This window comes from Notamacropus eugenii, chromosome 4 (genome assembly GCF_028372415.1).
Source record: "Notamacropus eugenii isolate mMacEug1 chromosome 4, mMacEug1.pri_v2, whole genome shotgun sequence".
Lineage (NCBI taxonomy): Eukaryota > Metazoa > Chordata > Mammalia > Diprotodontia > Macropodidae > Notamacropus > Notamacropus eugenii.
The window spans coordinates 16,603,866-16,625,344 of NC_092875.1; the positions used below are offsets into that span (position 1 = coordinate 16,603,866).

Genomic DNA, 21,479 nt, shown 5'->3' on the forward strand with positions numbered 1-21,479 from the left:
TCTCACACTGTGGATCTTGTTCTTAGGTTTTCCTGGCACCGCTAGTTCTTCCTCCCCTACCTGTCCGCCCACTCCTGGTATCATGTGCCTCATCTTCCTCTCTGTTTAGTTAACTGTGGGTGTCCCCTCATCCTCCTTCTCTGGTTCCTCTCATTTTATCCCCCAGATCTCACCTGATGAACTCATCAGCTCCCACGCGTTCAGTGATCATTCCTGGGCAAGATTTTGAGATCCATTTATCTAACCCTAAACTCCCTCCCATGCTGTCGCCACCCCGCTCTGGGGCAAGCCTTCATCTCTGCACACTTGAGCTACTGCAATAGCCTCATTAGGAGGGAGGGTCTTCCTGCCTCAAGTCTCTCCCTTCTACAGCCCATCCCCCATTCATAGCTGTCAAACTGATATCACTCCCCCACTAAATATACTACAGCAGCTTAGAAATCAAATAGAAATTCTGTCTTTTAAAGCCCTTCACAATCTTGTCCCTTTTTATCTTTCCTTTTCCACACAACTCTCCATGTATTCTTTGAGCCTGGTCTTATTTTTCTTCTCTTGGCCTCAGTTTCCCCATCTGCAAAATGAGGGGTTTAGTTTTGATCAGAGGTCAGAAAATGAGGACGGCAACCCTTCTAAGTATAGTCCAAACCAGATTAAACTGTAATGGGGAAATATTTCACAAAATAAATATAAATGCAACAGAACAGAGATAATGTGAATGTATGGTTTTCTTAGTCAATTTGAAACCTGCAGGGATCCTTATGTATTGTTTAGTGGCAGTCATTAAAACTTGAGTTCAACACCAGTGAGTGAAGTTGTCTCTGAGAATTCCTTTGGACTCCAGATCTACAATCCTAGGGCAGCTAGGAGATACCACAGGGCAAAGAGTGCCAGGCCTGGAGTCAGGAAGACGTCCTCCTGAGTTCATATGTGATCTCAGACACTTACTGGTTGGGTGACCCTGGGAAAGTCACTTAACCGTGTTTGCCCCAGTTTCCTCATCTGTAAACAGAGCTAGAGAAGGAAATGGCAAACCATTCGCTCCAGTATCTTTGCCAAGAAATCCCCAAATGGGATCGTAAAAGGTCAGACATGACTGAATCACAAAAAAAATCATTAATACGATTTTCTTTTATTGTCCTTTTCATTCAAGTCACTGTTTATATTATTCTCCTTTCTTCATTCTGTATAATTTTATACAAATCTTTGTATGTTTCTCTGATTTCCTCATTTACCACACTGTATAGATGATATAATAATATTCCATATATATATATAAAACTTTATTTAATGTCCCTCAAGCAATGGGCACCTACTTTTCCCCCTTTTTTGTTATCACAAAACTGTTGTTACACATATTTTGGGCTTTAAAAAAGTTTATATAATAAATTCAACATACTACTTTCAAAGCTGTCCTGTTTGTCTGTAGTTCTCTCTGAATTTCTTTCTCTGCATTTTAAAAGATGTTTCAACGAACTTCTTAAATTTTTCTTCCTTTGGGGGGGTGAATTAACACAATGACCAGCTTCCTCCCTGCCTCCTACACCTTATCCTCCTCAAATAGAAAGTGAAAAATAAATCCTTGCCACAAGCAAGCATAGTTAATTAAAATAGATTCTTGGTCCATGTCCAAAAATATCTTTCTTTCTACACCTTAGTCCATCACTTTTCCATCAGGATGCACGTTCCATGCATCATCATTGGCCCTCTTTGCATTCATCAGAGTTCTAAAGTCTTTCAAAGTTGTTTTTCTCTATGATGTTACCACTCTATAAATTATCTTTCTGGTTCAGTTTACTTCACTGCATCAGTTCATACAAGTCTTCCCAGGTTTCTCTGAAACTGCATTTTTCATCACTTTATTCATTTTTGTTTTTGTTTTTGCTATTAACAAGCATTTTAAATATTAATCTATCCTTCCGATCTCTGCCTCCATCACTGAACAAATTTTAAGAAATACTACCAATAAACGATGAAACCCTCAAGACATAGTTGCCTAGTCCAGGAAAACGAATGCCCACATTGGCCACGTCCAGAAATGCATCTCTTTGGCATTTTTTTCTCTGTCAGGAGGGGAGTGCCCTGTTTTATCTTTGTTCTCTTGGGCTCATGATGTATCTTTGCGTTGACCAGAGTTCTAAAGCCTTTCTAAGCCGTTCTTCGCCATCAAGTCATCATGGTGGAAATTGCTTTCCAGGTTCCGCTGTTTTGCTCTGCATCAGTTCAAGGTGTTTCCTCTGAAATGGTCCATTCCACCCTTTCTCATGACAAAACAGCATCCACTCCATTCATACACCACAGGACAGGAGGTGCTTTTAGTTTCCAGTTTTTGCTTACAACAAAAAGAGAGGCTGCTCTTTCATCATTTCTTATGGTAATATTAATTTTTACAATAATTACAATATTTACAATAATGTCACAGCTAGAATACAACAAAAATATGATAAATACAAAATAAACACAAAAATACAATAAACACAATAGAAATAAATTTACAGTACATATAATAATTATAATTCTTACAATAATATTAATAACAGATAACATTAGTCATGCTTACTATGTGCCAGATACTGCGCTAAGAGCTTTATAATGCTTACCTCATTTCGTCCACCAAACAACCCTGGGATGTAGGGGCTGTTATCCCCATTTTACAGATGAGGAAACTGAGGCAAAGAGGGTTAAGTGACATGCCCAGAGTCACATAGCTAGTAGCGTCTGAGGCCAGATTTGAGCGCAGGCCTTTCTGACTCCAGATCCATTCTTTGACTGATGGGAATGTCCTTAGTTTCTAGTTTTTTTGTTTGTTTTTTTGCTACAACAAAAAGCTCTGCTATAAATATTTCTTGTACAAATGAGTCCTTTTCCTCTTTCTTTAATTTCCTTGGTTATAAACCTACTAATATTATCATTGGTTCGAAGGTTATGCACAGGTTGGTGATGTTTGGGGCCCTAGTTGCAGATTGCTTTTCCAGACTGATGGCACTAATTCACGCCATCTATAGTGCGTTGATGCACCTGTCTTTCCATAGCCTCTCCAGCAATTCTTGTTTTTCCTTTCGTTGTTATCTTTGTCAGTTGGACAGGACTGAGATGGAACCTCCAGGTTTTCATTTGCGTTTTTCTAATTGTGACTTGAGGGCATTTTCGGTTTGTCTATTGCTAAGCCTGGTTGTCTACCCTGGAGAACTGCCTGTTCTTCTCCTTTGGTCATTTATCTCTTCGCTAACCCCCTCATTTTACAGAAGAGGAAAACTGAGCCCTAGGAAAGTTATATGACTTGCCCAAGGTCACAGTGAAATAAATATAAGAATTAGGATTTTAATTGATTGGAAAATGCATCTGTCCTAATCCTAGTATCATCATCCTTTCCTAATATACAGCTACAAATTCCTCAGAAATTTCTATTATTTGGAAACAGGGCATGCCTCATAGAAAGGGCAGCTAGGTGGTGCAGTGGACAGAGCACCAACCCTGAGTTAGGAGGACCTGAGTTCAAATCTGACCTCAGACACTTACCAGCTGTGTGACCCTGGGCAAGTCATTTCACCCTGTTGGCCTCAATTTCCTCATCTGTAAAATGAGCTGGAGAAAGAAATGGCAAGAAAATGAGCTGGAGAAAGAAATGTCAAGAAAACCCCCAAATGGGGTCATGAAGAGTCAGATAGAACTGAAATGACTCAACCACAAAATATCTCATAGAAAGACATTAGAAAGGCAGTATAGCACATAAAACCTACATCACATTGTTTACTCTTTCAGGGATAGGGCAGGAGAGGGAGGGAAGGAAGGAGGAATTTTGGAACTCAAAATGAAAAAAAAAACCAAACGTTAAAAATTGTTTTTACATGTAATTGAAGAAAAAAAAATATATGTATTTTTTTTTAAAAGGCAGCATAGCACAGCGATTCTGTGCTGGATGGGGAGTCAGAAACCAACACTTACTGTGTGACCTCAAGCAAATCAATTAACCTCTCTGAGCCTCAGGTTCTTTATCTGTAAACTTGAAATTATAATAGCCCTGTTCCTCCAAAGTTGTTGTAAGGATGAAAAATGAGATGAAGCAAAGGGAGGTTGGTCTGGTGGATAAGGAGCGGACCCTGGAGTCAGACATAGACTGGCTGTGTGACCTTAGCCAAGTCACTTAACCTTTTGGTGCTCCAGGAAACTATTCGACTATAAGGTGCAGAAGAGCTGCTGACCTGCTTTTCTAGAGGAAGTTCTCCCTACCAGTGAAGTCATGGGTTAGGGAACACAGTCAGAGAAAGACAGGGAGACCAAGACAGAGAGATGGGGCAGAATGTATGTTAGGCAGACCTGAAAATGTCATTTATCAATTCAGTTAACATGTATAATCAAATGAGTTAACCCATGCAAAGCGCTCTGCAGATCTTCATCTCAAACTGGCTGTTCCTTGGGAAGGCCAGTTTTTCTGAGCATTCAGTCAGTTTTGCCCATGAAAGAACAGGCCCCAGACTCATCCATGTGTGACTAAGCTCACTCCCGCCTCCTCCCCCCATCCCCTGCCCCCCATCCTGCTAAGGCCTCTCGAAGATTAAAAGCCTGCACAGGTGATGGAAACATTGCATACATGGCTAAAAATACAGTAGAGACTGTCTAGGTCACGGTGCTTAGCTGTCCAAGGTCTTTTCTTCAGCTGCTTGGTCCCCGACAGGGTCAGCCTCCTGGGGGATCCATTTCAGCGGCTCCCACGTGGAAGCTTTTCAGAGCTTTATTTCATGGAAAGAGTGAGAAATAGTGACTACAGCAAGTCTGGGGTTGAGGTCTTCTATCCCTGAGCCCAAGGGAAAAACAACAGTTTTCATCTGCTAGAGGCAACTTGAGCCTTGTGGTCATGTAGGGGCTGGGAGAGATCCAGAAAGGGCCTGCCTGGTTGTCTACTGGGGCTTACTCAGGGGCCAGGCATGGAAAGCTAGAAGATATCGAGGTTATGGGAAGTCTCCCCACCCCCATCCGCTCCATGTAATTCCAGTATTGGCTAGCTCCCCATTCCAATCCATCATTCCCACTGCTGCCCGGCTGAGTCTTCTCTCACATACAGATCTGGTCACGTTCTCTGGCTCAAACATTTCTCCCATTTCCTTCTCGCTTTCATGACAAAATTCAGGCTGCTTTTAACTATGGTCAAAGGCCCCCTACACTCTGGCACGTCTGCCTTTCCTACATTATTCAACAGAACAAGGATTTACAAAATGCTTGTTCTGGACCAAGCAGTAGGCTCGGTAAAGATGTAAAGCCAGCCCTCAAAGAGTTCCATTCTACTCCAAATCTGATCTTACTTCCTAGAACTGGCCTTCTTCGAAACCCAGCTATGTCATCCCCAAACCACTTTCCCACCTCTGTGCCTTTGCTCAACACCTTCTCTCTTGGTGACTGAATGGACATCCTTCCTTAAACAGATATGATTTTATTAGTGGAAATGTCACTAAAGAAGAAGTATTACCACCTGCTTTGCTGCCAAACCCTAAAGACCCCTGGGCCTTGCTCTGGAACATAGAGGTGGATCCTTCTACATGCTCTGCCTCCCTCCTTAGAGTAAAAACTTCCTGAAGGCAGAATCTAGCTCCTCTAATCTTTACTGCTTAGCACAGATCTGTGAATTAAGTAAGCACTTAACGAATGTCCCAGCCAAGTCATTTAATCTCTATCTGCCTCACTTTCCTCATTGTAAGACAGGTAACCATAGCCCCTGCCTCAGGGAGCTGCTGTAGGTATTTGCAAACTTAAGGTGTTCTCTAAATGTGTGTTTATTTTTTCATTCATTCTTTCAAAGCCCAGCTCTAATGCTGTTGTCTCCTCTGAGAAGTCTCCCTTCCATCCTCACTGTATGTGTCTCATCTCTTTACTAGACTTGGAGCTTCCTATGGGCATCATCTCCTCTGGGCTGTCTGTTCCCTGGCTCCAAGGACAGAGTTTTTCGCACCAAGAGACTGGCACTAAGAAAGAGTCCAAACATCCAGGAATAAGAAGGGGAGAGTCCTCTGCCCTGGCCAGACCACTGGGTTCAGAGCCTGGGTACAGTCCTGGGCATGTGGTTAGGGAAGGGCTCAGACAAACTGGACAGAGACCAAAGGCGGGCAGGCAGCGGGCTGGTGAAAGGCCTAGAATCCCTGTCCTAAGACCCTGAATGCCAGGAGCTGGGAATGTTTGCCCCTGGATGTAGCTTGCTTTCTATGTATTTGTTCTCATGTTGTTTCTCCCACTGGTTCAGAGGCTTTTGGAGAGGAGGGAGTGTCTTGCCAGGGCTTAGCACAGTGCCTGGCACACAGTAGGCATTTTAGAAATGTTTTTAATCAACTGATTGCTCCTCATTCCCCCATCTCTGTTTGTTTATGAGCTTCCAAAGTGTCAGGCACTGTGCTAAGAGACAGACAGACAGAGAGGGACGGTCTCTGCTCTCACATTCTAACAGACAGGGGAGCAGTGGCCAGGAAGCCTTGGTCAGGGGAATCCAGAGACAGTGCTGCCATGATCTATACAGAGACCAGTCAGTGACTGTGTCCTTTCCAGATCTGATATGGTCACTGTGTGCAGAGCCAGAAATGGGAAGCAGGGTGAGGAGGGGCCTGTCCGCAGAAGCTGGCAGCTGATCTGTGGATTGGCTGGCTGGTTGGGATGGACTCTTGGGGCCAGCAGCAGACTCGATGGGCCAAGCAGGGCAGTCTGTCCTCAATCACCAATGAACTGGGTTGGAGCGCCAAGACTCAAGGGATTCACTTCTCCAGCATGGGGACAATCCAGGTGCTCTGGAGATACCTAAAGTTTAGAGCCAGAAGAGATGGGAGACACGATTTGGATCAAGATCAAGGTGAGTCAGGGCCAGAACTGGAACTAGAACTTAAGTTCTCTGATTGACTGTATAAAACCCTCTCCCAGACAGTCCCATCTGGGACCACAATTGACCTATTCCTTGTTTTGGGGAGGGGGGGGGTGAGGAACAGAGACTCCTAACCTCCTGACCCTCCCGTCAGATTCTGGTTCTGGGATCTTCATCCCAGAGGGGACATTTCTCTCCTACAAGCCAGTGAGACACACAGACACATTCAGAGCAAAAGTGTAGGCTGGTCCTACCTGACTGGAACAGTCTCCTCATCCCTTTCCCCGATAACCTTCTATGCCTTCATATTTCAATGCCTTTCTATTGTTAAGAGGCAGAGAATAGAAAGCACCCTGGAAGTGGAATCAGAAGAGATCTAAGTTCAAATCCCACCTTGGGTGCTGTGACCAAGCAAATCTCTGAACCTAAATTTCAGTTTGACCACCTGTAAAATGATGATTATAATACTTTGAGTAGTAGAAAACGTTGATTAAGCACCAACTATATGCCACGCATTGTGCTAAGTGAGGAGGATACAAAGACAAACGACAATCCCTCTCCTCCTCTCAAGGAGCTCACAGTCTATGGGGATGACAATGAGTAAATAATGAGTCATTATGAAGTAGAAATAGAGTGTTGGCCTTGGAGCCAGAAAAAGCCCCAGACATGAACCAACACCATCCTTTCGATCACTCAGATACTTTACTAGTGGTGAGTTTCCTCGTAGCAGGCATTAGTCCACTAGGTGGTGCTAGAATGCCAGGTTTGAAATCAGAAGACACAAGTTCAAATTCAACCTCAGATATTTACTAGTTGTGTGACCCTGGGCAAGTCACCTAGCCTCAGTTTCCTCAGCTCTAAAAGTGGGGAAAATGATCGCACACATTTAAAAAAAGTTTTTCAAGTGAAGTGCTTTGAAAACTTTAGAATACTACAGTACTATTAGTGTCATTTACTAAGATAGGTACAGAGCAGACTGGAGTAAGAAGGTGCCACTCGATTCAAAAACCTTTCATTGTAATTGGTCTACTGCCTCCTCTTTCTCCAATTAGCTTGTACACGCCCAGAGGGAAGAGGCAATATATGTAACATGTATGTATGTATGTATGTATACCCTCATACATACATATGTTAATAAATGTCAACCACAAATATTTCAATATGCGAAGATAAGAAAAAGAGGTAGGAAACGATCAACTTTAGCTACATACATAGTGGATGCTACATTTAACACAATAGTAACAAATCTATCTGCTTATAATGTAATAAACGTTTACTAAGTGTCTACTATGTGCCAGACACTGCTAAGCGCTGGGGACAAGAAAACAAAACATCAAATTTAATTACACACAGCTTTTCGATGGATGCTCCATTTTGGCACCACACACCAACCCCTCCACTTCACCTCTATCTCTCTCCCCCTCGAAGAGAAATGCATCCCTCATAATAAATAAGTACAAGCAAGAAAAAACCCCCAAATCTTACATGTGCCCTTTATGAAAACACACCTCCCTTTCTGGGCTCCCAACGTCCAGCTCTCTGCCATGTCCTGAGTCTTCTGGAGTCATGAATGGTTACTGCGCTGGTCAGACTTCTTAATTCTTTCATGAATTATACATGATTTACAGTATCTTTTCTTTCCTGTCTGTGTGCATCAGTTCATACAGGGCTTCCCAGGTTTCTCTGAATCCAGCAAGGGCATTATTTTTCATTTCACACATAGTCCTTACCTGGCACAGAACTTGCTCCATAGTTGTACTCGGCATACTCCTTGTAGGTTTCTTCATCTGCAAAGACTGGGGAATTTTTTAAGAAACTTTTCAAGCTCCTAGGGATTCAGACTTTGCACTTAGAGGCTGGGAGATTTAGCGGGGACAGTGTGGGGTTTGGAGTCAGGGGACAAGCCCAGTTCTGACATTTCCTAGTTTGGTGATTGTGATGAGGGAGTCACAGCAACTCTCAAAACCTCAGTTTCTTCATCTGTAAAATAGGAAGAGCAACTGACCTTTCAGGGTTGTTACATGGAAAGTCCTTTGTAGACTTGAAAGTACTCTACAAAGACAAAAAAACCCAACAAGAATTAACAACGAAGAAAGTACTTTACAAAGGTGAATTATTTTCCCAGTCTAAACTTTCCGGGCTTCTAGGTGGCACTGCAGCGCACAGATTCATCTTCCTGAGTTCAAATGTGACCACAGATGCTTACTAGCTGTGTGACCCTGGGCAAGTCACTTCACCGTGCTTGCCTCAGTTTCCTCATCTGTAAAATGAGCTGGAGAAGAAAATGGCAGACCACTCCAGTATCTCTGCCAAGAAAACCCCAAATGGGGTCACAAAGAGTCAGCCATGATTGAACAACAATTAAACTTTCTGCTTCTGAAACCTGGAGCTTCTGTTAGGCTGTTGGTGGTTCAGTGGATAGAGCCTAGGGCTGAAGTCAAGAAGACTTGAGTTCAAATTTGGCCTCAGACATTTCCTAGCTGTGTGACCCTGGGCAAATCACTTCACTTCTGTCTGCCTCAGTTTTCTCATCTGTAAAATGGGGGTGATAGTAGCCCCTATCTCCTGAGGTTGTTGTGAGGAGAAAAATAGTATATTTTTAATGTGCTTTGCAGACCTTAACGGTCTCTATAAATGCTGGGTATTATTCTATCCAGTGCAAAGAATGTCCTGAAATTGTGAGCTTATTATGGATAAGGCACTACAGGGGTCACTGAGTGATATCAGTCATGGTCCCTCTCCTCAACAACTTACAATCTTGTCCAAGAGTCCATACTGTGTCTCCCTCGTAAAACAACATAATGGTAGGAATAGCTATACGCACTCTAAGGGTTTAGAAGTGCTTTCCAAGTGTTATCTCATTTGGTCCTCACAACAGCCCTAGGAGGACAGGGCTATTATTGTTATTCACATTTTACAGATGAGGAAACTGAGGAAACATTTTACAGATGAGGAAACTAATAAACATCCAGTGTTCAGCACAGCATCTGGAACACAGTAGGCGCAAGATAAATGCTCATTGATTGGGGCTGAATTTGAACTTGGGTCTGACTCTAGGGGCCAGTACCTTCTCTACCGGCTGCCTCTATGTGAACACACACGTATGCATGTATGTGTGCATGTGTATGTGTGCATATAGATGTGTATGCACACACACATACACACACACACACACACACACACACATATATATATATACACACACCTATATGTATACATACACACACAAGCCAGGGCAATGTGGTAGGTAGGGAAGACCTGGGAGAGAATCCCCAGATCTATTGCATAAGCTTCTCTGAGTCTCAGTTTCCTCCTCTGTAAAATAAGGGAGTGGGACCATATGACCTCTTTCAACTCTAAATCTTCTAGATTCAAGATCTGCTTGTGGCCCAGAGCAGCTAAGTTACTGGGGTCAAATCACTTTGTGTACCCCAGGGCACCCTCTGCCCTGTGGAGGATTGGACAGTCTACATTGAGGGAGGGGGCTGCCACACTAACATCCTTAGCCAGATGTTGGAGGGATGGGCTCTGGGTGACTGGATTGCTCTCACTCACGGGCTCCAGCCCCACACTGCCTTTCGGACATCTCAAACTGTGTCCTTCCAGCCCCTCAAACCCAGTCCTCTTCTTACCGTGGAGGGCCCCAGCATGCTTTCAGTCACTAGGCTTACCACCTCCGTATCATCTTCTCCCTCTCTCACCTTCTCCCGGTGAGTTCCCAGATTTTGCAGTCTCCCTTTCCACAATATCCCTCAGATAGGTCCCCTTGGTTCAGACCCTTGCCCCGTCACCTGGACTGTTACAACAACTTTCTGATAGGTCTCCCTGCCCTAAGCTCCTCCCCTCTCTAACAACCCTTAGAGATCATCTACTCTAACCTTTCCCCCTCAAAATTCAGAGGAGGAAACTGAGGCAGAGAGGGGAAAGTGAATGACCCAGTCACCCAGAGAATGGACCCTGAACAAGACTCAGTGATGAACTATCTGGTTCAAGTGCATTAGGAGTTTAGAGATGAACCTAGCAGCGTGCCTCAGTCTACCTGGGAGAGGCTTTGTGAAGGTAGGACAACAGATGGAGGGAGAGGGAAACCTCTAGGGCTCCCGAAGTGGATAGAGTGTGGCTGACTTTGGAGCTAGGAGAACCCAGGTTCAAATCCTGCCTTGGGCACTTACTAGCTGTGTGACTCCGAGACAAGTCATCACCCCTGTCTTCCTCAGTTTCCTCATCTGTAGAATTAGGATAACAGCACCTTTGTCTCCAAGTTGTGAGGATTAAATGAGACAATATTTGTGACCCTGAAAGCACTACGTAAGTGCTACCTACTGTTATTATGAAGCCCTGGAAAGATGAGGAAAAATAGAGTTCCCTGAAAGAAAACAGTGTGAGTGGGTGGCACAAAGAAGGAGTTTCCTGCAGGCTCTTCTGCCTTAACTTCCCCAAATGAAACCTTCTGGTCTCTGGTCAGCCTGGGGGCCCAATGGGATATGTATAAGTAGGCAGCCCATGATGCGCAGGTAACTAAATAGGCTCCCCAGGACTAGTGATCCAGGATTATCTGGCCTTGAAAGGGAGCTGGGCCTTCCCCGGCTCCAGACAGTGGCAAACCCTCCTCTCCGACCTCCCTGGGGTGGGGCTGGGTGACCGCTGCTGAATGGGTCCCCTTGTTCTCCGGAGCGCCGGCTCCCCCCACCTCCTGGGCCAATCCACTTTGGGCCCCGTCGCTGTCTGCCCGCAAGTTTGCGATCTGCTCCAGCGACAAGGCTTGTTGAACATTCAAACAGACAACATGTGGGGCTCCGAAGGGAGCCTGCCAGGAGCAGACTACATTTTTCCATCCCTCCTGTTTCTCCACCCCTCTCAGGAGTCAGCCTCCTTAGGAGCTCAGCATTGTCAAGAGCCCAAACCACCAACACGACAAAGACCTGATAAGGACTGTTTGCCTTGCGTAAGGCTTCTCTGGGAAGTCTTTGTTCTGGTTTCAAGCCCTCGACACCCTGTAACTCAATTCTAATTAGTGCATTTGCTAAGGGGTAGACAAGAAAACCACATTCCAGGAAGGATGGAGGAACCTCAGAAATACACAGGGAGAGGCCAGGGGCCACCCAGCTCCCAAGGTGTTCCTTCAATTCATGGGACTCTGATGGCCCCAGCAACCCTTTTGAGGTAGTTTTTAAATGGCACCATCTTTCCTGACACGCAGACCTGAGGAGCTGGAAGGGGCCTTGGAGGCCATCTCTACCTAATGACCAGGGATAAAATCTGGACCTTGCTTGAGTCATGGCTCTATTTGAGATTGAGATCCTCACAGTCATGCTCATAAACGCATCAAATGTGTAGGAATCCAAAGGAAATGAATTACATTGAAATATATAGAGAGAAATATACATATATAGTTAATTAGCAAAAATGTTTTAAAAAGTTCGCAGACCCCAGATTAAAGACCCCCAGCTCTGGTCCCTCACTCTCATCTCACATGCAAAGGAAGGGATAGTGGACAAAGTGTCATTAACAGTTCCGCCTCAGTTTCCTCAGCTGTAAAATGGAAGTAACAATACCATGTACCCCCGAGGAAGGATCAAAAGATATGGAAAGCACTTTACAAACTTTAATACACTATATAAATGCTAGTGCTGTTATTATTATGCTGGCAGGAAGCTCAAAGTCCATCTGGTCCATCCCTCTAGTTTTACAGATGGAGAAACTGAGGCCCAGCCAGGGTCTAAAGGTTGCTCGGTCTAGAGCTAAGACAGACCCCAGGGGCTATCTTAGTCCTACCCCTTTACTCCAGAGAGGTCAGTTTGTCCAAGGTTGGGATTTGAACTCAGGTCCTCTGCTTTCCATCCCAGGTTCCATATTGCTTCTTGTGCTTGAGTAGGTTTTCCATGTGACTCCATCAAAGTGGATCCAACTAACTTGTATGTGGAAATCTTGACATGTCCATTTGAGCAGGTGAATCTAGAGTTTTAGAGCAGGCTGGATGAGACCTTAGCAATTGTCTTGCCTCTCTTGTTAGAGAAGTAGATGCAGAGACCCAGAGATGTCTTAACTGAAGACTGTTAGGAATGGAAAGATGCTTAAAGATCTAGTCCAATGCCTTCAGGTCTACCCTTCAGGAAACTGAGGGCAACAGAGGTGAAGAGGCTTGTTTTCAAGGTCATACAGCAATGGGCCAGGTCTACATCACTGGATCTTCCAACCACTCAGCCTAGGATGCAAACCATCCATTAAAAAAAGCCCAGTCAAGTGTCACATTTAAAAAAAAAACAAACTAAGGGCCCCCCCAAAAGAAGATAAGACTTGCTACTACCACCTGGTCTCCCCAAGCTCACGTTTCTTCAAGTTCAAAAAGTCCTTTCCAGTCTACCATCTCATCTGATCCTCACAACCATCAAAGTGTTAGTGAGTTCTCACCCCCATTTCACAGATGGGGAAACTGAGGCTCAGATAAGGGAAATGACTTTGTCAAAGAAGATCTGGCTTGAGCGGCCTCAGCGGCACGATTCTAGTTGAGGCCTTCTCCCCTCTAATGTTTTCGACCGTATCCCAACCCATGGCCTTTCATAAAACTTAGGCATCTAGTGCATAACCAAATAAAATTTCTCTCAACCCAATTTAATTATAAAATACCATGATGTAACACACATTCACACATCACAAACCAAGTGACATCACAAATACTAGAGGTAACAGTACCAAACTGCTTTCAAGGGACCAAAACAAAACAAAACAATTTGTCCATAAATGATTAAGCCAGAGAAAGGCAGGTGACTAGAAATATTTTTTAAAAAAAGGGGAAAGAAACGCTGTACATACCTATTTTTTCCTAAGCTAGCTAAAATAAAATTTAAGACAACCAAAATATGGTAAGGTAATCAATCTTCTGATTTTTTTTTATTTTTAAAAATATAGATCCAGTTATTTAGAAATGTAGTTTCAGTTTGGGAATCTAGTCTAGTCAAGCAAATTGCAAGTCTATGGGACTATGGCATCCTTCATGTCTGTGTTCTGATCCTGGAAGACCCGCTGTTAGCCTAAGTGATGCTTCTCTGCCTTTGCGTTTATGGACACCAAGTATACTTACCTCTACATTGCTTGGCTTTGGCAGGTGGGGTTCAAAGGCACTGACTGACTGGGGAGTGAGGTCACCTGGGTTCTAGTTTTTCCCGGTCCCTTGTTCCCTAGTCTCTCCAACTAGATGGTAAGGTACTTGAAAGCAGGCTGGGGAAAAACCCTGGGAGGTAGGCCATAGCCTTCTAATTCTTGTGAATTTTCCAAAAGCACTTACACTCCTTATCATAGAGGGTGCTAAGAATATGCTAGTTGGCTGGGTCCTGGGTGGAAGGGCCTTTTTGTCCCCCCAGGCCGGATGGCTACTTTATGGGAGTGTTCTAGGATTCTTGTTCAGGTAGGATAGGGTGGGGTTTGATCACCAATATTCTTCAGCTCCTACTTTATGTAGAAGTATTCTGGTGAGTGTGTGCAAGGCCAGGGAGGGCTCTCAAGGAAGGGATGTTCTAGAAAAATGTGATATGACCTTGTATCTCCTCTCTGCAGCCTGCCTAACTGGCTTTTTCCCACTTCTTTCTTGGAATTTAGCACCCCATCTATGTGAGACGAAATACCGGCATTCCAACCTATGGACTTCGGCAGTCTATCCTCATTAATAAACGGCTCCAGGACTGTTATGTTGACACACCCACTCTCACCAATATATGGACTTCCAAAACGTGTGCAAACCCGAACGTAGCTGTGAAGGGCAGTCCCACGTCTTCCTGGGAAGTTGTCAAGAACCCCCTAGTTCCAAGCTCCTTCTCTTTGGTTAAGTTAGTCCTCAGGAGGCAGCTGAAGGACAAATGCTGCCCCATATCTCCCAAGTTAGGTGGTGAGGGGAAGGCACGAAAGGGTCCAAAGGTCAAGACCAAGGGGACTTCGGCAGAGAGGGCTGACCTGGGGGACGAGACCAGAGATTCTGTCCCAAATGAAAACAAGGGCCCTTCTGGGAAGCTGTCTGTCACATCGGATCTGATGGGGCCCACAGGATACAATAGTGAGGTAGAGGACAGATTCCAATATGCCCCTTGGCCCCCCAGACTACAATTATAAGTATGAAAAAAAATTAGGCGGATGGTCCTTACAGTGACTTGTATTTGGGGATGGGTGTGTTTGTAACATCAGGTCCTCGTAATGCTTTGCCACTCTGTTGAGAAGAGGAAAGGATATCCTAACACTCCTATTTTACATACAGAATCATACCAGGAAGGGCCAGAAGTGAGGTGCTTTGCCCAAGGTCACAGAAGTAGCCATAAGTAGAGCAAGATAAAAGATTCTTTAAAAAAAAAAAGACTGAAGAATATGGGCCTCTCAGCAGGAGCCCCCTTAATCACCCAAGACCAGTTCTTCCAAACTTGGCCCCTTCCCATACTCTAGCATCCAGGCCTATTTGTTTTTCCTTCCACGCCACTCCACCCATTTATGGTCCTTTGTAGACTGTCCCCCATGACTTGGGATGCTCTCCTTCCTCTGTCCCTTATGATGTGTGGCTTCCTGTAAAACTCATCTCCAATGCCTTCTTCCTTCCCTGTTCTCCCCATCCACCTCTTTTGAATCTTTTTTTGTTGTCTCCCCATTGTCCTGCCTCTCTGGCACATCCTGGCTGTGGCTCTGGACAAGTTATCTCCTCTTGGTAGCTCCCTAGACCCTGCCAACTAGCATTGGCATTCCTTAAATCAGGGAAGTCATGGGTCTAGTTCCTTCCCCTACTTTCTATCCTCCTTCATTAGAATATAAGCTACTTGAGGGCCTATTTCTGCCTTGTATCCCTACCCTGGCACATATCAAGTGCTTAAGAAATGTTTGTCTCTCAATGGAGCTTTCTGGTTCCTGAGACTGAATAATTAGCCACTGATTTCTCCTCCACTTCTAGCTCTTTTTTTTTTCCTGTCTAGAGCAAAGAAAGTCAAAAGGAAGAAAAGGGAGCAGTTGGTGAGGATCTTCAGGATGGGACTGTTACCCAAGTCCCCTCAGGGGAAACCGAGGGAACAGCTTGGAAAATCCAAGACCCTCCTCCAGAAAAGAGAAGCGATCAACATTCCCAGGACACACTTGTTATTCATGGGCTCTCTGTTGAGCAATATGCAGCCTTGTACCACTCAGTGGTGGAGCCCATGCTGTGGAAAACATCAGGAACCCCCAAGAGATACAGCCTGGAGCTAGGGAAGGTCATCAAGCGAAAGCTCTGGGAAGCCCTGTGTGGTCAGACCGAGACCCCCAGCCCTGGCACAGGGCCCGGATATCCCATGCTATCTGGGAAGCGCACAGGTCCCACACTGGAGAGGGATACCAGTGAGCCATCGGCAGCGTCCAAGTGGCCAAAGACAGAGTAAAGACTGCAGGAATGTAAATGAAAGAGTAGCAACATCCACTCATAGGATCAGAATATTTGATACTGGATGTCTGAAAATAAACCACTTTGTACCGAGAAAGTGCCTTCTTGGTCTCTACCTGTATAGACTGAGTGCTCATTCCATCCTTGCTTCAAGGCACTATCCTGAGGGCTGAAGCCTGTGGTCATATAGGGGAGGGAGAGTAAAGAGTAAAGAGGGTAAGATCAGGGGTCTAGTCTCTGCCACTTATTAGCTGTGGAATCTTGGGTGAGACCTTTCCTTCTTGGGGCTTCAGTTTTCTCTTGGATTAATTGGGGGGGATGTCCTGTATTATATCAGTGGGCCTATGACATTTTTTAAGTCATGAATACTTGTGGCAGTCTATGAAACCCTTCTGAGGGTATTCTTATATGTATAAAATATAATACAGATTATAATAAAAAATTACAATGGAAACCAAATACACCGAAATTCAATTGTCAAATTAAAATTGAGTTCCTCTACCTCCTATTCTAGGTTAGGAATCCTTGCATTAAGTGATCTGGGAGACCCCAGCTGGTTTTTAAATCCAAGGATTCTCTCCCAAGCCACTAATTTCTTCTTTCCAGGTGTGTGTGTGGAGAGAACTAGATGGTCAGGGTCATATGCTTCCCTTGCATCAAGGCAGAACAGGGCATTCCTAACTAGAAGTCAGGCAGATGACGCTTATAAGGCTGGTTTGAATGACTCCACCTATCTTTTCTCTCCTCTCTCCCTATGCTGAGATGAGCTAGGGGGCTCAGTGTTTTGGCTGGGTTCTATGTGGTCACTGACTCCCAGTCCAACAGTCAATGGGGCCCTAGCAGCCATTCCCAAACCAGCGTGCACGCCTTTGAATCTTAGTGTAGTGGAGACAATGACAACTGCCATTTATAGAACCTAACCTTGTATATAAGATGCCTTACCTACATTATCCCATTTAAACTTCAACCATGTCTGATTAGTGTGGACACAAAACCGCCTCCTCCCAGCCCTCAGCATATCTCTGTTGGGCTGGAAACACTGACCATGTTATATATAATGAGAACCTTGAATGTGTGAGACCACCTCAGCAGAGTGATTATTTGCCCTATCCAGGACTAAGCAGCACAGGCTTTATTTGTGTCGTACAGATGGAGAAAATGGGTTTCCAAGAGGCAAAGTGATTTATCCAGGCCCATGGAGATTAGGTGCTAGAGGTACAAATCCAACATGGGTTGGACCTCAAGTTGAGACCTCTTTCCCAAAGACATTAATAAGACAACCAACTTGTGCTTGTAAGCCAGAAGGGACTGTTGAGATCACCCAATGACCTCCTTCATGTCACAGGAGGAAACACACAAGGCTTTGAGCTCGTTGAAACCCCAAGTTACTCTTCATGGAGAAAGGGTGGAATTCCCAGTAAACTCTTCTAGCTGAATCAAACAGTCTTCTACCAGGACCACACTTTGGAGCCTACTGGTATTTCTCAGAACCGCTGTTGATTTTCACAAGACAGAATGACAGTATCTCACACGTACTTGATAAAACTGTATTTTTTTTTTTACAGCCTTTTGTACACTTTGTTACAAAACGGTAGAAGACTACAACTTAAATCGTATTTTTTGGTCGGCGAATATGCAGAATTTGGGAGCAATTATCATGTATTTACAGGGCTTTGGGTTAGTGATTTCCAATGATTTTTCCAATCATGTCACACTCTCAACATAAGACATGGCTTAAGATAAATATATTAGTAAATAAATATTCTGAGAACATATTTCCATAAATGAAATGTGCTGCTACATATACAGAATATACACAAGTTGTTTTCTAGCCTTTAAAACATTTTAAAAAATGGTAATGTTGGAGAAAGAGCCCTTTGACCAGTACTTACAAATCTTTACAGAGAAGTCTTTTACAAAACATTTTAAGTGCTATGGGAGAAAATTTTAAGAACATTGAAAGTAGTTCCCCACCTGCCTAACACAATGGAGACAGTGGATAGAAAGAACAGAAAAAGCAGGGCTGTTTAAAAAGAACACTGTTATCTTGATTTTCGTGTTATTTGCCTGAAGCTTCAGCAGGGCCTAGCAGCGAATAAGGAAGGGGCTGTCAAATGGAAAAATAGCTTTTTACAATGGCTTGGATTTGGGGATCAAGTGGGGGCAGACCCCAAGCCATGTCACTGAGGCTGTACCTCATCAGGGGAAACACTTGAACACTCATTCTTCACTGGCTCCCCCGCACAGAAAGGACAGGGGGCCATGGGGCCTGAAATCTCCTGGCCTGGCTGCAGAAAGCAGGCCCACACCCAAAGCAAGCGCATCTTGATATATGGGGCTGCAGTGGAAAAAGTGATAGCCCCCGGATTTCATTTCCATCCAACCACCACACAGCACAGAGATTTACCTGAAAGAGGCTGCAGGGCGGTTACGGGACCTTCAAGCCTCAGTCAGAGTGGAACATGTTACGCCATTCTCCTCTGGAGGCCTCATGGGCTCGCCAAAAAACACCAAAAACCAAAACCCAAGCCCCAATCCTGCCAAACAGTTCATCTTTTTTTCCTGCTACTACTCCCTTTTAAATAAAAACAAAATATCTAATGGATTTCCTTGAGCCATGAGTAGATGTACCCCTGTGCATATGTATATATAAAGTTGCCCCGGTCAAGCTCCTTGAAGGCAGGGAGAGGTGTTACTGTATTTGTATTTGCAGGGCTTGGTACAGGGCTGGTGCCCAACTCGTAGGGGGTTGGACTGGACTGAATGCCCTGGAGTTGAGCCGAGCATTTCTGCTGGTCAGTTCTCAGGAGGGAGACCCAACTGGGCTTTGGGGCTGTACTGGAAGCCTGTGGAACCTGCCCAAAATTGACAGTCCCCTGGGACCACCTTCAAGAGTGCTGGGGTCACCTCCACCCTGTGGGGAAGAGCCACACGGGGCTTCTGGGACCTCCTGTAAGCAAATAAGCCCTCAGGGCCATGCATCAGGGAGCAGCTCCCCAGTGGGTCAGGGTTTTGGAAGATGCCACACCCACATCTAAACTGAGAGTAGTCTCTTGGCGGCAGAGGCCTCCAACTGACGTGACTCTCTGGAGCCCCGCATCTCAAGCTGCTGCTGGGGCCCCAGAAATCAGTCCTGCTGGGCCTCCTCCTCCTGGCACATTCCCAGCAGCAACAGCAGCAGCAGCAGCCCTCTCCCCCTCCCCCAACAGGCATCGTGGGGTGGGGTGGCCAGGTGTCCTGGTGGGCTGCCAAGGCCCCTCCCAAGCTCACTACAACAGATTTCCACAGGTAAAGGGGGTGGGGGAGGGCACCAGATGACTGGAAGCTCATGGTTTATTCTTTTAAATACTGGCTAAGAGTAACTGCCTTGATGGACTGCCAGCCTACCTGCCCACCTCCCCATCTGCTTATCCCACTCCCGCTTAGCTTGGTAAGAGATGTTCAGTGACCTAGAGCTGCCTTTGGAAACAGAGACGGGGGAAGTTCTTCTTGCCCCACGTCCCCTTGTGCTGACTCTCTCTCACTGCTTCCCGTTCAGTTAACTGGCTTAGAATGCACAGATCAAGCTTTTAAAAGTAAGGCAATAAATACAATTTGAATAAAATATATTGTGTTTTAACAGAGGTGACTAGAAGAGTTAGTGAACTCTGGGCTAATGTAATTATTTCTTTAAAAAATTTTTTTTAAAAAGGAAGAATGGGAGGAAAGATATATTTGACAACAAAAAAAGATTCAAATTCTGGATTGGAAATACCTTAGACAGATTCTCTAATGAAGAAAAGTCTTCCCATAACTGCTCGGGTATTTCACACCCCTTTTCGTTAAAAAAAATAAAAAAAAAAAAGCATCCCTCCCACTGGCACTCTGGGCCTCGGGTTGTCACCCACACCTGCCCCAGGGAAGACAGCCCGGCTTCCCTGTAGGGAACAAGGAGGGTGGTTAGATGGGCAAGGCCAGCTGCACCTCAACCTTCACGTGGCTGCTTCCATGGGAAACTTGCCGGGCAATCTACGCTCCTTTGTTCCCAAACCACCAAAGAGCTGTTGGGCCCTCGGCATGTGCAGGCACAGGCCCCCAGAGAGACTGAGGGGACAGGAGGGGGCACCATGCTGGTGGGAGCTGTTCTTGGAAGCCAGTGCCCACATCTGCATGTGCCTACACAGCCAGCCTGACGCCCAGCCCTCCTCCCCAGCCGCCATCCCTGGACTGGGTGGATGGGCTCCGAGGAGGGTCCTGCTACTTAGCGGGGAGCATAACTCACATTGACACACTTGCACAGTATCCAAGGCAACCAAACCCCATTCCCTCCGGGCTGCAGCCAAGCCAATCACCTCCATGGGAGCTAGCCTCCTTGGGACAGCTGGGCTCCATGGCCCTGCCCTGGGTCTGTGGGGAGAGTAAGCTGCACTGTCTCAGGAAGAGCCATGGCCCCCACAGTCCTCAAGGCAGGTATGAGGTGAGCCCCAGGCTTAACTTTCTGGCTGCAGAACCTTGGGGGCCCTGGCCCCATGCCTGGCCTGGCCTCCCACGAGGGTTCAAGGTTTGTGACTAGAACAAGGCAGAACTGCATCGCTCCTCCAGCTGTACCCATATCGACCAATCACACTTCAAGTTTCTGGTTAGTTTTCTAAGGCAGGTAGAGCCCTGAGCATATCAAAGGCCTGAACTCCCTTGGGGGAGACCACAGTATCTGCACAAGACGCAGTAGTGTGTGAGCTTTCTTTTCAGCAAAGTGGGTGAGTTAAAGATTTTAAAAAATATATATTTAAATAACACTTTGTACATTTACATAGAACATTTTTTAAAAAGCAGAGAGCTCAGTCCTACCCCACTCAGGACCCCAAAGCGCACACGTTAGAGAATACAAGAATAAACATTTGTCAGGAAAGGGAGGGGACTCAGGGCACGGTGTCTGGTGGAGGGCAGCAGGGCAGGTTTTCAAGGGGGGGCACTGCCACACTCGTGGCTCACATTCTGGGCAAGGGGGAGGGCTGGCTCTCCATGTTACCACTTTTCTGTTTGTCAAAGCTAAAAAAAGTTCTGCCATTTTGTTTCTTTTTTCTTTTGAAAGGAAGTCACACAATTTGGAGTCTCCACCGAGGTGCTGTTTCCAGCTAAAAGTCCATCTGAGTTCAGATAACTCTGCCACTTCTGTCCAGTGGTGGGTGAGGTCCCAGGCCTGGGAGAGAGAACACAAGGGGGAGTCAGACAAACCAGTCAGAGAGGAGGGGCAGGGGAAGGGTTCAAAGGCCAAGGGAT

The 21,479-nt window shown here is 45.4% G+C and overlaps 2 protein-coding genes across 3 annotated transcripts in view; one reads left to right on the forward strand and one right to left on the reverse strand.

Annotated features, from left to right (window-relative positions):
- Positions 1–13,576: 13,576 nt before the first annotated feature.
- Positions 13,577–16,329, forward strand: C4H22orf31 (chromosome 4 C22orf31 homolog). Of its 2 annotated transcripts, none has more exons than XM_072599383.1 (3): positions 13,577–13,698; positions 14,432–14,887; positions 15,781–16,329. In XM_072599383.1, the coding sequence occupies exons 1-3, from the start codon at positions 13,696–13,698 to the stop codon at positions 16,216–16,218; spliced, it is 897 nt and encodes a 298-aa protein (XP_072455484.1). In that variant the 5' UTR covers positions 13,577–13,695; the 3' UTR covers positions 16,219–16,329. The 2 variants fall into 2 exon arrangements, with proteins under 2 accessions (XP_072455484.1, XP_072455483.1); XM_072599382.1 differs by lacking the exon at positions 13,577–13,698 and adding an exon at positions 13,706–13,940.
- Positions 16,330–17,746: 1,417 nt separating this feature from the next.
- The window catches only part of ZNRF3 (zinc and ring finger 3), a 194,598-nt gene continuing 190,865 nt past the window's right edge, over positions 17,747–21,479 (reverse strand). Inside the window, exon 9 of the mRNA XM_072600061.1 lies at positions 17,747–21,399. Within this exon, the coding sequence (XP_072456162.1) occupies positions 21,353–21,399 (47 nt within the window). The 3' untranslated portion in view covers positions 17,747–21,352. The remainder of the gene's footprint in view (positions 21,400–21,479) is intronic.

Bases quoted from the DNA above. Each gene is read 5' to 3' on its own strand.
- C4H22orf31 (XM_072599382.1), top strand. From the start codon at position 13,896: ATGGACACCAAGTATACTTACCTCTACATTGCTTGGCTTTGGCAG. The intron at 13,941-14,431 runs GTGGGGTTCAAA...CTTGGAATTTAG, and splicing joins ACATTGCTTGGCTTTGGCAG to CACCCCATCTATGTGAGACG. The intron at 14,888-15,780 runs GTAGAGGACAGA...TTTCCTGTCTAG, and splicing joins CCACAGGATACAATAGTGAG to AGCAAAGAAAGTCAAAAGGA.